The sequence below is a fragment of the Leuresthes tenuis genome, unplaced genomic scaffold, assembly GCF_036924035.1.
Source record: "Leuresthes tenuis unplaced genomic scaffold, fLeuTen1.0.hap1 SCAF_22, whole genome shotgun sequence".
NCBI classification, from domain to species: domain Eukaryota; kingdom Metazoa; phylum Chordata; class Actinopteri; order Atheriniformes; family Atherinopsidae; genus Leuresthes; species Leuresthes tenuis.
Window position 1 is genome coordinate 7384165 of NW_027325376.1, and position 15688 is coordinate 7399852.

Sequence of the window (15688 nt, forward strand, 5' to 3'; positions counted from 1 at the left end):
GTTTGCCTCAAGGACTCCTGAGAGATGGGTCAGGTTAAAAGGGGGTCAAAGGGGATTTTTTTTTGAGGAGCCGGCACATCTGCGCCTGTCTCACATGCCCCTCCAAACTGCCACCGTAATTGTTGCCTTGAAAGCTCTCCTGCTGTTTCATGGTTTTCACTACCCACTATAGAAAGGACAAGCAAAGGATTTGCAGCCCTGCGAAAGAGCGGGCACCTGCACAAGTGGGACGCTATATTATAAAGAAAGGGAGAAAGGGAAAGAAAACCCTACTATTACTCTCATGTTAGTCTTGGGTTTAACGCCTCTTTCTATTTTGATCATAAGAGCATTCATTGTTGAGCCTGAGGACTCTGCTGATATTAAATGTCAACATTTCTTGTGATCTAGAAAAACCTCGGAGCATCTATTAATTGGAGTTATTTACTTGAATTCTGACTAATAAGAAGCTAAAGAATCAGTCAACATAATTGCTGAGAATGTCTGAGTTGGAACTGCAGCACACCAATGACATAGAGAAGAAGTGAAGCAGTGCAGGGTTTATTGGAGCTGGTGATCGAGAGTCCGAATAGTCTGACATGAGCAACATCTTTTTAGCTATTTGATAACAAGCCACATCTGTGTGAATCATAGCTGTCCCCTTTCAGGTGTGAAGGGGGAGCAAGTGTGAATTTGGTATGCAGTTTCAAATCTTTCATTTGTTTGACTTTAAAACCAGTGTTGGGTTCTGTTAAACGTGGTCACGATCTCCATAACCATGAAGTTTGACGTTTCACTACGAGAAAGACGAACTTGTTTTAAGGAGATTTGTTAGGTTTGTTTCTAGAATACTCTCAGGTTTTAGCCCTGAGATGACCAATATTCTTATTTAATGCTTTGTACATAAAACTCAATTGAACTGAAAATTGTCTCGACTGTGAATACTTGCTTGTTTTGAACCTAAAATGTTCAGTTAAAACACGGTTTCTTGAATGCTGGTAAAAACAACACAGATAATCCTTCTCCGGGTGGCAAACATGATGCTTACATTAATCCTCCAAGAGGCGGTCGAATGGTGAATGTGACTCGCTGTCTTCTGGTTGCAAAATATGCTTCTTGTTGCTCGCTGTATTGCTAATTTGCATCCCGTTACACTTTGAACTTGGCCCTTCACAATGTTCACCTTGAACGGTGGCACAAAGGAATAATGAGTATGACAGTCATGTTACACAATGGTAATTTCATTGTGAGGATAAAAAGGCAGAGTTCAGATAAAGTCAGAGGCAAACTAAAGCCAAACTTAATTTGATCTGGCCGGACTAATTTATTCTCCTGCGATTAGCTGAATTTAAAAGTCTGATTTAGCATTCAGATTTTGGAAATATGCCATAGATCCAGTCGTTTAGGCCAGATTATTAGCTAAGAAGTTATTTTTTAAAGATTAGAAAGGATAATGGACAGTTAAGAGCTTACGTTTTTCAAAGAAATAACAGGAAAGCTGTGCTTCCACATAGAAGAGAAATGTTTCAGTTATGTGTTGCCATAGAGCACCCAAAGAACTGCTACTTGCATTCCTTTGCCATACTTTTCTGTCACCCCATCTGTGCACCATTCACTGACATGTAAGCTTTCCCACTGAACACTGAAGGCTGACTGACGCCCACCATAGCTGCAATTAGAACCATAGGAGGATCCTATGGCTGCGATTGTATGATGAAAGTGCTTTTAATTCAAGTGCTGTTTGCCTCAATTATGCACCTGATTCAAATGTAATTAGCTATTTCGGTGGATGTTATCAGGCTCATTGATACAGCAGAGAGGGGGTTTGATAAAGAGTGAGAGCCACATAATAGTCGTATCTCCCTGAACTTGTGGTGCTTCATAAATGGACCAGACTAATACAACTGTTCACGAATCGGGAAGAATGGAAAACTGAGGCAACACAAAAGAGGAAACTTCCCTCCCGTGACCCTTCATAGTCTGTGTTTCTCTGCATGATAGATGTCCATAGAAATAACAAAATGAAAAAATATTTGTAATTGTCTCTGTTTTTTATTTAGTCGGATGCTTTTATGCTTTGCTTAGTGTGACTCAACCTTGCTGTGAGCACCACTGAAAGTGTATTCTGTTGCCTGCTGAACAAAGAAGGTGCTGCGGTGAGACAATATGCGGGGGGGGGGGCTTCTTTTTAACAATAGGAAAAAAAATAGATAAATTCCATCTATTCAGAAGTTTCCAGAACAAGGTAGAGCTGAACACAGACCTTGATCACACCTTTTCTTGCATTTTGCAGCAGTGGAAAAAGAACAATCTCTCACTGTTGCTGGTGGTTCATGATGGCGTTTGACAGATGGCTCAAATCTGTCAGCACCGCGGCTTCTGAGAGGACCGCATGTACCTGATCGCTTCTTGCAGATGTACAGTCTGATCCCCAGTGATGGTTTCTCAGCCCAGAGCAGGGACAGCCATATTGATTCTGTCCCCTTCTTCAATCCATTAACAAGCCTCTATCAAGCCAGCCAGGAAGCCTGTGGTTATCTGATTTCCCTTTCGTATAAGCGGATCGGAAAACAGCTGCCCAACTTTGCCATTATAATAGCGCTGTCTCCGTGTCATTGTGGTTCCTTGTGACACTCACACAGCTACTTTTACTTTATTCCACACAGCTCACATACTTGTGAGGTGATATCGTTCTACTATTGCTCATTGTGGGACAGTAAGTGACTCTTATATGCCTGCAGCCTGCTGTCTTAATTACACTACTAAGTCTGATAATTAGTTTATAATGACTTTGTCCTCCTGTAGCTCTCTTTCCAGTTATATTTCTCTGACCAGGCACTTCTCATAGCTTGGGGTAGACTTGTGTTTATAGTTAAAATTAATGGTACACTCTCTATGTATAGGCAACTTATTGTTGTTCTCAGGGCATGAAATACTGCCCTCTTTTGTTGGTGCTGGATGAGGTCTTAATGGTCTCCATTTTACTATTGGAGGCACAGATCAGAGTCCAGCGTGAGTACTGGAAATTAATTTTTCTAGTTCTGTTAGGTCAGGTCGTTTGGTTTGGTTTAATCACAAAAACTAATTAGTTATAAAGAAACCGTCATGGTTCAGCATAATATACTAAATTCCCCTTTTACAATGACACAAAATGCTGGATTTACAAAGATACAAAGACATATTACTGTGAGGACACAATCGAGGAGCACTGGCACATCCACCACATTAAATATAATGACCAAGACAATCTGCCAAGGTTGATTTATGACAACCTTTTAAATAATGCTGTAATCGGCAGTAAATTGGATATCTCACACAATCTCTGTCTCACAGAAGAACGTGAAATAGTCTTAGAGAAAACTGTTTTTCAGACAACAAAACAGTGACTGAATGCAACAGAGACGTTTCAAAGAAAACGTATGTGATCGTGACGAGATCAGAACAACACCCCCCCCCCAACTTGAAATGTGGGCTCTTCCGTCTGTTAAGTATGATATTGCTACTAGATTTTATGAGATTAGTTCACGAGCTGTCACAACACTGTGCTCCATGTAGTTATTATTGTGCCCAGTGACCACAAGAATTATTACGTCTACACCTTACAGGTGCTAACTCATCACTGTGCCTCTGTAGTAAATCCCAACAGTAGTTTTTCCAAGACCAAAACAGGGTTTGAGTCAGCATAAGCCATTAGCAAATCTCGCCAAAGGCTCCCAGTCTGTCATAATGTGACCCCACGAGGTCCAGACAGAGCTGCAGTGCATATGTCACGGGTTGTCATTAAGGACAGCTAGCAGGAACATTACCAGAGTGCCAGATGGATGGAAACTCTTGGAAAAACAGCATAAAAGTAGAGCCAAAAAAAAAATTTGTGTAGAATTTTTAAAAAGCATAGTAATCTGTTAAGTTTTCCTGTGTTTTTCATTTTAAAGATATGATCTGCACACAGTTTACAGTGGCAGGAAACAGGCTGGTGAGATGCATTCATTCAGATATCTTCCTTTATAAGCTTAACAGTGTTGCCATTTAAATATATCAGCAGCTGGATATATTTACCATGGCCTTGCACTTGGTACTGGTGTCCTCAGACACGCATTACAGTTTCATTTTATACGATACAGGCGCTATACATCTGCAATGAAAGACTAATTACAATGGAATATGTGTCCAATCTGCCAGTTCTTTACACCATCATACATCATTACGCCCACTCAAAGTGAACCTCCATTATCCTTGATCAACAATCCATGCCGATCCCTGAGTCAAACCCTGAAACTACATGTATTTGAACCAATTATTCATAAGAGCATAACAGATTATAAGAGGTGCCATATTGCTGCGTAGGTACACTGTTTGAGGTGGCGCGCTGTGACAACTCCCACTCATCTTCTTGTGTGCAAGTGAGGAAAGAAGCAAAGCTATTTCGGAGGTATTATAACCACTTTAGTTTGAATAAACTGCAATTTCTTTATTATTATTATATTATTGTTCTATTCTAAACAATAGGGTGCGTCCACACTGGAGCTATTTACAGCTCTTTTCTTCGAGCTCTCCTCTGCTACTTTGAGGCAGTGTCAAAAATATGTGAAACATTGTGAAATGTGGGCTGTTTTTGTTCTGTTGTCCTGTTGAGGGAACTTTACCAGCATTTAGGAACATGTTCGGAATCTATCACAAATCTATCACAAAACAGCAACACAATCCTGCATAGTCCTGCACATGTACAGCCACGCACTCGTGTGTGTGTGTGTGTGTGTGTGACTGTTCACATGCAGGACGGACACAGGATTTGCTTTTATGACAGTAGTGTTACATCACACATCTGTAGGGGGAGCCAAAAAGCCAAAAAGTTAGCCAAATTCTCGTGTCACTTTGACAAAGTTTCTACCTTTTCGGTATTTGTTGACCATTCTGTTTTTTAACCACATTAACATGAACAATGAAAGAGGTGAGCAAAATATTTTCGAACACACAGCAATCTTGTTCATTTAAAGCCAACTTCAGGCTGGATGACTTTCAGTGTCATGGGATTGTTGTATTCTTCACACTATGCGGTGTCCTTGTTTTATGAGTTTTGAAATTCCCACTACAGGAGTCCTCTGCGATAAGGCGTCACACCAGACTTAACCTCTGACTCACATGACTGATTTTTTTTGTTTTTATCAAGCAGTTACAGATGGCATGCAGTTTCTCTCTCATCACATACAATAAACCCAAGTAGCACCTGGTGATTCTCCTGGTTTGCTCTCCTAGTTGTTGAAGAGTGCTGGCAGTTTCTCTCTGTTGATCCAGATTTTAACCAGTTCTGCAGTTTCCAGACTCCAAGCAGACCAGATTTCTTTCACATCATGCTTGTTGTATGTTTGTTTGATTGTTTTGTTCTTCTTCCTTGTTTCCCCCATCTTCAATCCCCTCACTCTGTTTCTTGCTCATTAGCAGTTGCTAATCGTTGATACCTCACTCAACAACTCTTCTCTCACCAGCTCCTTGGTTAGAGCCTGGGATATGTCCACAAGTGTAACAAATCTTAAAGTTAAAGCATTCACATGTCGGAAGATCTGACAATAAGACTCCACTTTGCTTCAGATCGGGGTCATTTGTCTGCGATGTGATAGTCAGGGTTAAAACCTTGTAGTGTGAACCTGACTATAAATGCACAAGAACCAGATTTTAGTCTATTTTGTGGCTTGTAGCCGCAGAATACCGTTAATGCCATGAGAATTCAGTCCCTTTGTTTATGTAGATCAAACAAACACCTATTAAAGTTCTTTTACCGTACAGCATTCTAGTCTGTCTAGTTATTTTAGCCCAGACTCACCAGAGATTGGGAAATATGTCCAATACAGAGAAGTTTCACAGTCCAAGCTTAAAAATGGTGAGATGGCAACATTTTGACAGCCAGTTGTTTTGTGTTGTAATGTCGCATCACATGACTGGAACTGTAAAAGAGAACTGAGGAAGGAAAACGTAGATGATGTACAATTTTTCAGCTCAGATTTATTTCTGAGGATCAACGTATGTATTTTACAATCTGACATTAGATTGTATTGGTTAGTTAATCCAGAATCCATGTTGGGTTGTTTATGGTGAAATTAGACAAGAATAAGTATAAATCCGCACATGAAGAAAAGAGATGAGAATGAGATGAAAACGAGTTGTGCACAGGATCCTCTTCACATCCCATTTGAGAGAGTGGTAACTATTGGAAAACAGACATTTGAAGGACCATTTGTATTGTGTGTTCACACAAAAATTTAACCAGAGCACAAGAACAAGAGACATGAGATCAAAAGACAATCTGAGAAAATGATCCACGGTTAGTCCAGGTTTGGGAAGTCAAACTGGAGTAGAGCACTACCAAATCAGATAAGTGAACCTGTCTCACATTTAAAAGAGACCATATAGTATGGGCTCATTAAAGCTTCCCTGCTTGAGTAGAGGAGTCATCAAAGCCTTCTCAGACAGTATGTGCACACAAGTCATGTGAACTGATTACATCGAGATAATTGTACAAACATTTTGCTGAGCAATGGTTCTCAATTTTCACAGCCTACACTGCTGAAACCTTGTGACTCGTTTCCAAAATGTCAAGGCTTTCTGGGTGTGTAATAAGGTTCTCATTTAATTCTGCCTTGAAGGGCTAATCAAAGCCTACATTTCTGCTCTACACAGATGTGCTGGGACCCATTCAGTTTTTCTGAAAAGCCTGAGGGCTCGAAGAAGACATTAAGCTAAAGAGCTCCCCTGCCAAAGGTGTAACTGATTTCTTTCTTTTTTTTATCAACCCCTGTGTTCCAGAGAAGCATTAATGAAATAACTATCTTTGATTACACTTTAATGATCCCAGCTTATAAAAAAAAGCATAGAATGGTTCACACTGTCTGCCCCGAGAGATGCACAATGGTATATTTTTCTGCTCGGATCTGAGGCTTAATAATGCTGTAGACCCTTTCTGTTCCATTTACCTAATCTATGTATGACTATACGGATCACACCCACTGCAGCCACCTAATTTTCTGGTATCAGGGCCTTTAAGCTCTGCTTTTCTGGTAAAAAAAAAAAAAGGAATAATATTAAATTAAGGTATATAATGCCATTGCAAAACCATCAAGATATTAATTTGTGAATCATTTGGGCCCAAATTGATAATAACAACCTAATCCAGGGTTAATTAGCCATGCACTGACACATAGGCAGATGAGTAATACTCGTCAGTTTTCGAAATAGTGAGACAGATTTGAAGCAAAAACTTCCAGCTTGAATGTAGCAGGAATGGAAGGTTACATCACGCCACATTGTTTGGTTTGACTGCTGTTGTGTGTGTCAAACTGCTTTGAATCCATAGAGTGAGGACACAAGGTGGAATTACATATCACACACAAGCTTCGCCACTTTTCTGATTTCGGTACCTGCTTTCGTTGACTCATATTAACTTCCCAAGTGTCAGCAAGTCATTGTGAGGAACATTTGCATCGCACTGTGTCACGCAGCTATGATTGTGATCAGTCATCCACGTTTAAAGCTAATTTTATGATTCATTTGCCATCCAGCTGAAGTGAAGATAAGCTGATGGTAATACAGTCTTTGGTCATATGAAAGAGATTTGTTACGGCCCGCTGTAGTGTTTCCTTTTACAAAAGTGTTGTGAGAAAAGGTGAGAAAAACTGAAGATGTGCTTTAGTGGAAGAAAAAATGTCACTAATTGGTTTGTTGTTGTTCCTCTGAGTCGCTTTTGTTGTTTTCCCCCCTCTAAGTAGTTTTCATCAGATGAGGATGAGGCCGAGATGTTTCTGTTTGGCTGGCTGTTCATTGTCATTAATGGCTAACACATAAACGTCTGTCCCCCATTTGGCACATTATGCAACTTACACCCAACAAAGCTTAATACATCAACAGAGCTCACTGGATGAGCTGCAGAGAAGTCAGAAATTAACCCCTTTAACCAAAACAATTCAGTCGGAAAGCGGCTGTCAGATGTATGAACATCTCTTGTTGTGATATCAAATGTTCAAATATTTTGAGCTTACAATATTGTGCACCATGATCATGTGTCCTAAAGCTATAAGTGAGCGAGTCAGCACCACAAATTAGAAGCACAGCCTGCAGCAGGTTAACTGATGATGTGAGATTGAGAGATAAAATATGTCAGCTGGAGTGATTACATCTAAATGGGTCTCATGTCCTTGTGTTATCAAGTCCCTTGCAGAACATTTAGTCCCCCAGAAAATCTTCCCAAATTCTGTTACTGTCCACTTTTTCTAACTTTTTAAATATGTGATATATCTGTGTTGGTATAAGAAAGTCATTCATGTTGAGGATTTAAATTAAATCAAACGAACATTTTTTGCGATTCACTGACCCACTAATTTTTATACCGACTAAACCTTTTTTCCTTAATTCACTCATTTCTCAGTATTGAGCATAAAGAAACACATTTATAAATGTTCACGGAGCTACTGTACCATCCCTAATGTGCTGTGTGGTGTGTATGCATGTGTGAGTGTGTATGTCCCTGAATGGGTCCTGCATAAATGATGATGTTTGTATCTATAGCTGCCATTAAACTGTGCTGACCGTCGGGAATATTAGGCTACGTTACAAAACTATAATGCAACTATTGCAAATTATAGTACTCCATTCTTAGCTTATGAGCACATTTGAAAGTGAATATGAATAAAAAAATCATGACAGCATCAGGCAACCAAGCAGCTGTGGTTCAATGAGAATGAAGGCTGCACAGGGAGGGAAAAAAAACTAGATTAAGGCATTTCCTCTCGAGATGCCTTGTGGGCAGTGACTGCAAAAGGCTCTTTGTGTGTTTTTGTGAGACATTAGGGGTTGTAATTGAGTTGTGCTGAACAAGGCCAATGACCAGAACAAAAAGGTCAGTGGCTAAGTTTATTGGGTTGGCGTTTGGAAATGCTACTAAACCCTGGAGGCTTTGACCATTTGCAACAAATCACTTCCGACAGATAAACCGATCAGCTGCTATTTGTGGATGCATAACATTTACTTAGAAGCTGCAAGGTTGTAAGTTCACGCATCAGCGCGTCATGAATTAAGAAACCATTTTTAAACACTCGATGAAGCCAGACTCAACACTCCAGCCATTTAAGAAACTGAGCAAAGTTATCTCAAACCGAGAAAAGTAATTTAATCTACAAATGAGTGATTTCAGTGCGCTGTGGTAGACGCCACCTGGAGCACACGAGTGCTGGAATCTAATTTACTGTGCACCACTGGTTCTGTTCAAAACTTTAGGTCCAAATTTGCAGGTGCAGCTGAGAAATGGTTCGGTTCTGTTGGCTTCTGCAGTTTGCAGCCAAGTGGGAAGCAGCTAGGAGTTTAAGTCAGAGGGAGTATGCTCTTGTTAGTTGTGTGTTTTGTGCCCACTCATCTCCTCTCTCCTCCATACACAGGTCTGTGACCTGGAAATGAACCTCAGCACAATATTTTCTACAATGTCTCTGCAGAATAGAGAAGGCTCGTTTAGGGCGCTTTATACGAAGGTGTGTCCTCTGCAGAAGTCTTTTTCCGCACCTTATAAAGTCGTGACATTATCCCCCATTGTTAAATGAATTCAAAGTAAATATACAAGTTGTCGTGGATGCTCTTAATGCTCATCTGAGGCAGTTGATCAAATGACAACTGACAGATGAGGCAGTTGTGCCACTCTTGTTATAATTTATGTTTGAAGTGAAGCTCCGAAGCTGGTATGTCGGATTTTTAAGAATAAATTCCAGCTGGTTCGCCTCCTATCTTCTCATGTTTTTATCTCCTCCATCACTTGCTCTCAAGACGAAAAGGGGCAAATAGAGGAATTAGGGAGGGAGAGTTCAAACTGAGAAGCGAAAAGAGAAGCAGGATTCTTGAGCGGATTGTGGATCGCCTGCTCTGGATGGGGGATGAATTGTTGGAGGGGTTGAACTGTCTCAGAGTTCGTTTCTGATTGGATGAACAAAGTGGCATAGTGACGGGAGGATTCATGCTGCACTGGACTAGTGTGATGAAAAGGGAGCTGAGCCATAAGATGATTAACTGATTGGTCTACGGTCATACCCGCCCCCGTGTGCATGGCCTTTGGGCACTGACGGGAAGAATAAGATTGCAGATGTGGCAGAAAGGAGCTTGACGAGCCATGTTATACCGTGGATAGATTATGGGTGATCTCTGCTCTCCTTGGTCTAACTACTTGGTCTACCACTACTCTATTTGTGCTGATAAACAGGACTTTCAAAGTAACATATTTCTATAGGAAGTCTGGTGTCTGTCCAGCATGTTTTGTGTGTTTAGCTGAGTGGGACTCTGCAGCCACTAAGGAAATAAGGAGATTTTGATGTGATATGTTATTAAAGTGTCTGTTTTAATGCAAGCTCTAATGATTTCCTAACCTTAACTACCCCCATTTTCAATATGTTACCTTAACCAAGCAGTGTGTAATGAGCAAAACTGCAATGAAACAATAAAAGCACGAAAGCATGAAACAGCAACTAAATGCAAAGCTTACATCTCACGTTACAACCCAAGTGATCAGTACTAGATTTAATCTTCAAGTCAAGTGTGTAACACCGTCCTCCAACCCCTCTGACCTCAAAATGCAACTATTTTGCATGTGAAGCAACAGGCAATATGTGACTATTTATAACAGCAAACAGTGTGTCTGTGGACACGTATCAAAAGATCAAGTTTACATGACTATTTCACATTTTACTGGGGGTGGCCTTTGAAAGGCTTGGTACCTGACCAGAGAGCCCGGAGAAGGTTGCATTAATAACTATAATAACTATAATAACTTAATAATAATTAATAACCACAGGTCAGACATGGACGTCCAGCTGTAGTTATTGATGAAATTTAGTTTATTTTTTGTTTTTGAAGGGGGACATTCTTGAATTAAAGGTGTTGGGATCGGTGTTAGTTATATTAGTCTTTGTTATATTTCTATTTTGAATTGCATGCACAGTACGTGCACCACAGTTCTAGCAGCAATTTAAAGCCAATAGTCTTTAAAACCAATTTTAAACCAACTGGCTCGACTCTGTCTGTATGTTGAAGGAAGGTGCTTTTTCCTTTATTTGCCTTAATGACATGGAAATCAGCCTCCGTGAAATATCTGGTTACTTATTAATTTGATGTCTGAGACTCGCTTCGCCTCAAGAGTCGCTTTTGTCAAAGCAAACTACAATATGTTTAATTTTCTTGAAGAATTATTAATGAGTTTTGAGGCAGAAAAAATTCCCGTCTGGTTTGAGTGCCATTTCTTGGACAACACTTCCCCACAGTCTCTACATAATTCATGATATTTAGTCCTATGAGAGTCCTATGACGCCAGTGAAAAAGCAAAGGGGGGGAAATAATGATCTTTCAGGAATGTTTCGGCAAACTGAGATGCTTGATTTAGTTTTCTGAACAGCAAGTACAAGACTGAAAAAACAAAGCAGATAGTTTGAATTACTAATTCAGTATATGTAATTTTCCTAGAAGCAGGGAACAATGTTTCAGATAATTAAACCAACACAAAAGGCATAATTAAATGGCCCTGGATCTCACACACACACACACACACACACATATATATATATATGCAAGCTGTGCATATGAGCAGCAAAGAAAGAAGCTTATCTACGTGTTTCAGCTTGTTGAACTCTTTAAATTTAATTGCAAGGATTCCTTTTTCCATTGTGCTCACAGTAAAAAAACAAAAAAAAGTCACTTTCAACCTTTAGAAGAACTTTAACTTTCACTTTGCTAGTGTCTGTTGTCTCACCTACGATGTGTATCTATGTCCTGGGTCAGATGGAGAGCACAAGCTGCAGTTCCCGACTCAAACATTATTAGAACATGCAGAGATTTGTTCTAATGTTTTTAAGTTAGGTTGTGTGAGCTACTGATGAGCAGTTATACCCAACTACCTGCAGTAGGCAGCACTCAGAGGACTCTCTTTTTGGAGAACTCACCATCGTGTCACTTTTGCATTACTGTTCTTTACTTTGTCACTATTCTCTGGGTCATTGCTGATCAGCTGTCACTCACAGTTCTACCAATCTAATCCCAAAACAGCAGCTATGAGACGATGATTAAATCTATGTGGCAACCAGGACATCACTTCATTGGATAACCTGTAAAAGTAGAAACATCTGTGCCATCTTGTGAACCTTTGCAGAAGCAACACTCAGGAGAAAAAGGTATTCAGGTCTGATATAACTACAGGCAGACTCCGCTGATCAGTGGCTGCTAGAAAGCCTCGAACTGTGAAATTTTGTCAAACAGGAGAGAAAAAGAAGACACGATAACCACCCCGACATACAAAAACATTGCTTACTGTTCTGTTGAAATATCACAGTGACAGATTTTTGCTTTTGGAGGTGATGCGTTTACTGAAAGTTACCATAGGGCCAGTGAGTCTCACAAGTGCTATGTATGACTCAAGTGTGTCTCTGCTGGACAGACGGTGGTCCTGAGTCAGGCGTGTGGAGTATTAGTTGTTAATATGCATGGCAGGAGTGATTAAAACTGCTGTTTGTTAACTAAAAGCAGTCGCTGCATATACACACAAGCTGCCAGTGGATTTGCATAGTTCATTAAGCTGCCGCCACTTCCTCAATGGCATTAACATTAATTTATTTATATCAATATTTGACCACAGAGGCAGTCAATCCATACGTTCTCTGCTCTCTACAGCTATTAAGTAAATGAGTAAATGTAAATGAGTTTCCAAGAAACCCTTCACTGCACCATATGGCTTTGTTCCAGGTCAATGAAGTCAACGTCCATGGTGCGTGTGGCTGTATGGAAAGTCATTGTGCATAATGTTGCTCTGAGAGCTGACAGATTAAACAGCAGCATCTTCAAAATATGCAAAACAGGATAAATCCTTATTAATAATCCCTCCTGAAGGCTTTTCTTTTTATAGTCAAAAATAATGTGCAAAACTGATGATTTCTCTTCAATGGCTTTCCCACAGCCAAGTCGAAGCATTGCGGCCCAATCCATGCAGTCACTGCAGCTCAGGGACACATAAAACGAGAAAACTTTGCTTCATGAAAGCGTTTTTTTCTAGGTGAAATCTGTGCTTTATTCTGCAGTTGCTTGTAGTCTGTATGTGTGACGAATGGAGAGGGAACGAGAACAGGATTTTCACAGAAGCATAGCACACGAGGAGATTAAAGCGTAACTGTTTCACAAAGGTTCAGTCATCCTTTACCATTGTGGTCTGATGTGTGCTTTGTTGCAGCTCTATACACATGCACTAATAGAATAACATCACTAGGATCTGGAGTACGCTTACACATCACAGCAGAGAGGTCACGAGTTCGACTGCAAGTCAGCAAAACTTGCAAAACATTTCCAAGGGTTTAAAGCTATTAAAGCTTATAATGAAGTCTTAATAGCACTGTCTCGAAAAACAATACGTGCACATATTGAATGTGACACCAACATGTTCCACAGACACTACTTCGTTATTGTTTCTTACTTCTGCAAATGCTTTTAGTTGGCGACATGCCTGGACTTTTACTTTAGAGCCATGCGGTTGGAATATGTGCAGAATGCGGTTTGCATTCATCGCTTCACTTCACTTTGACTGGAGGCAGCGATTGTCTGCATTGTTATCAGTTTTACATTTCACTTCAGTTCATCCTAAATGAGCTCAGTCCCAAAGAAAGAGGCCTGGATCTTCTGTGCATGCACTTCTTTCCTTTGGATGGTCGGGTTTTAACTTTCATTTGTGGATGCAGGGATTAACTGCGTGCAGGTGCAGTGGCTGTGTGAAGCCTTTCCACCAGAGTCATCTCTGATTTTAATACACTGCTACCTTGTGGGCCTGTAGATTACACCTGTGCTGATTTTTAGTCTTGTTCCCTCCTCTGGATTCTCTGAATCTTCTGATGTTACATTCAAAATGTTATTAAACAGTTTAAGTCCACCTGGAGGATTTTTTTATTTTTTTTATTTTATAAAATCAAACTTTTTCAGTCTTTTGTTACCCTCTAATCAACTCTCTCAACTTCATTTTATGTTTTTAAGGACTTTTCCACTTAAATAGAGCTTTGAAAATCATTGCACTGTTTTATTTACATTTGATGAGTCCTTATAATGTAAACCTGAGGCCCTAATGTCCATTTGGATGTTAATAGGACTTGTGGCATGAGGTGGATCTACGCCGTACAAAGCGAGTGATTTTAATGTTGTGGCTGACTGGATTATCACCAACACCTCCATCAGTATTGAATGAAAACAGACATGAATAGTAAGGATGTTGTACATTATATTGTACCAAACTGCTTTACAATTTGACATGGGCAGAAATGTCTCATATGATCTGTTGTAGTTCTAGAAAAAAATGAAAACACACAAAGTTGCACTTACAATTATCGATAATTTACAAGAAAAATGACACCGCATAATGGCACAAAATGGCAATAAAACATGGTGCCTCAGACAAAAGGAGCTGTCTTTGAACCTAACTGTACATATGTCTTCACATGTAACAATCCCCGTCAGCTAAGTAGAAAATGAGCTCATCAAAATAAAGTTAAATAAGGGTCGAGACTAAAAACCACAAAACGAGATGCAAAAATACACATATCTTATTGTGGTTCAGTGCCAAAGTGCACGCACGAAATAAAGAAAAGGATGCACATTTAACAGTGTTAAAAAAAAAAAAAAAACTTCAAACGTCTTCAAAGAAAATCTTCAAACATTTTCATAGAGGATTCTTCTCAGCTTTGCATCATTTATGAAGACTTTCTCACAGTAAATCCTATCCCATAAGAAGTCTGAGGCAGAAAACTAAAGCAGCATTGAGATTCTGTTCATGATAAACACCAATCCATTCGTTACAGCCCGGCTAACAAAAGTCACCCTACGCAGTGTTGAAGTGTGCAGAATCATCCCCTCCGCTGCTTTTGAACACAACTTCTATTCTTATTTTCCTGTTGTACAGCGAGCCTGTTTGAATTTTGCAGCATTCTGAGTAAGACTGAGCGGACAGTTACCCCAAATAAAGAGTTTTCATACAGCCACATGTGGAATTACTGAGGAATAAATGAGTGTTAACTCCTCGTGAGACCAAACGCGATCTGTTTCTTCTACTACAACAACCACCTTCTTTTCCAATCGTGTTTTCCCAATCAATAACGAAACTGGCATATTGCGAATGAGGGATGGTCTAAGTTGGCTCTGCTCAGGGTGTTTATTTGAGCCTGTGACTCCAGCTGACATGATGCCATTTAATGACTCTGGAAACAAAAAACAAACAGAAATATTGAGCCTGTGCCTTTCTGAGGGAGCTCTACCTTACAAGTCATGTGGCGTTTTCTGGGATTTCAGCATGTGTAAACCTCCAAAGAAATCTATATTCAAAAGATGGGGCTGATTAGAGAAGGAATTCAAAGTCAAGTCCCTCAGAGCCTCAGCTCTTTACGCTCGGACGTGGAAGGCTTGTGTTGGACAAAGACATCAAGTGGAGTCAACGTGGCGTTCCCTTTCTTCTCAACTCCAGAGCATGCAGGCCCTCCTGCCGACCCAGGGCGTGTTGGGCGCCGACTTTATGGGCCGTCTCGGTGGCGGTGATGTCTATCTGGGCGTACTTGGTGGAGCCCTTTCCTGTCGAGACAAAAAAAAAAATTTCCTGTTAACCTTTACCGAAGACTTGACTCTCTCCTCAGGTGTTCTGCCACTGACCTGAGGTGACGCAGAATGAAAAAAA

At 40.2% G+C, this 15688-nt stretch overlaps 1 protein-coding gene across 2 annotated transcripts in view; it reads right to left on the reverse strand.

Moving 5' to 3' along the window:
* Positions 1-14260: 14260 nt before the first annotated feature.
* The window catches only part of LOC140282181 (protein Dok-7-like), a 35787-nt gene continuing 34359 nt past the window's right edge, over positions 14261-15688 (reverse strand). For both annotated transcript variants that reach the window (XM_072376757.1, XM_072376756.1), the window contains one exon: positions 14261-15585. In XM_072376757.1, the coding sequence (XP_072232858.1) occupies positions 15449-15585 (137 nt within the window). In that variant the 3' untranslated portion in view covers positions 14261-15448. The remainder of the gene's footprint in view (positions 15586-15688) is intronic.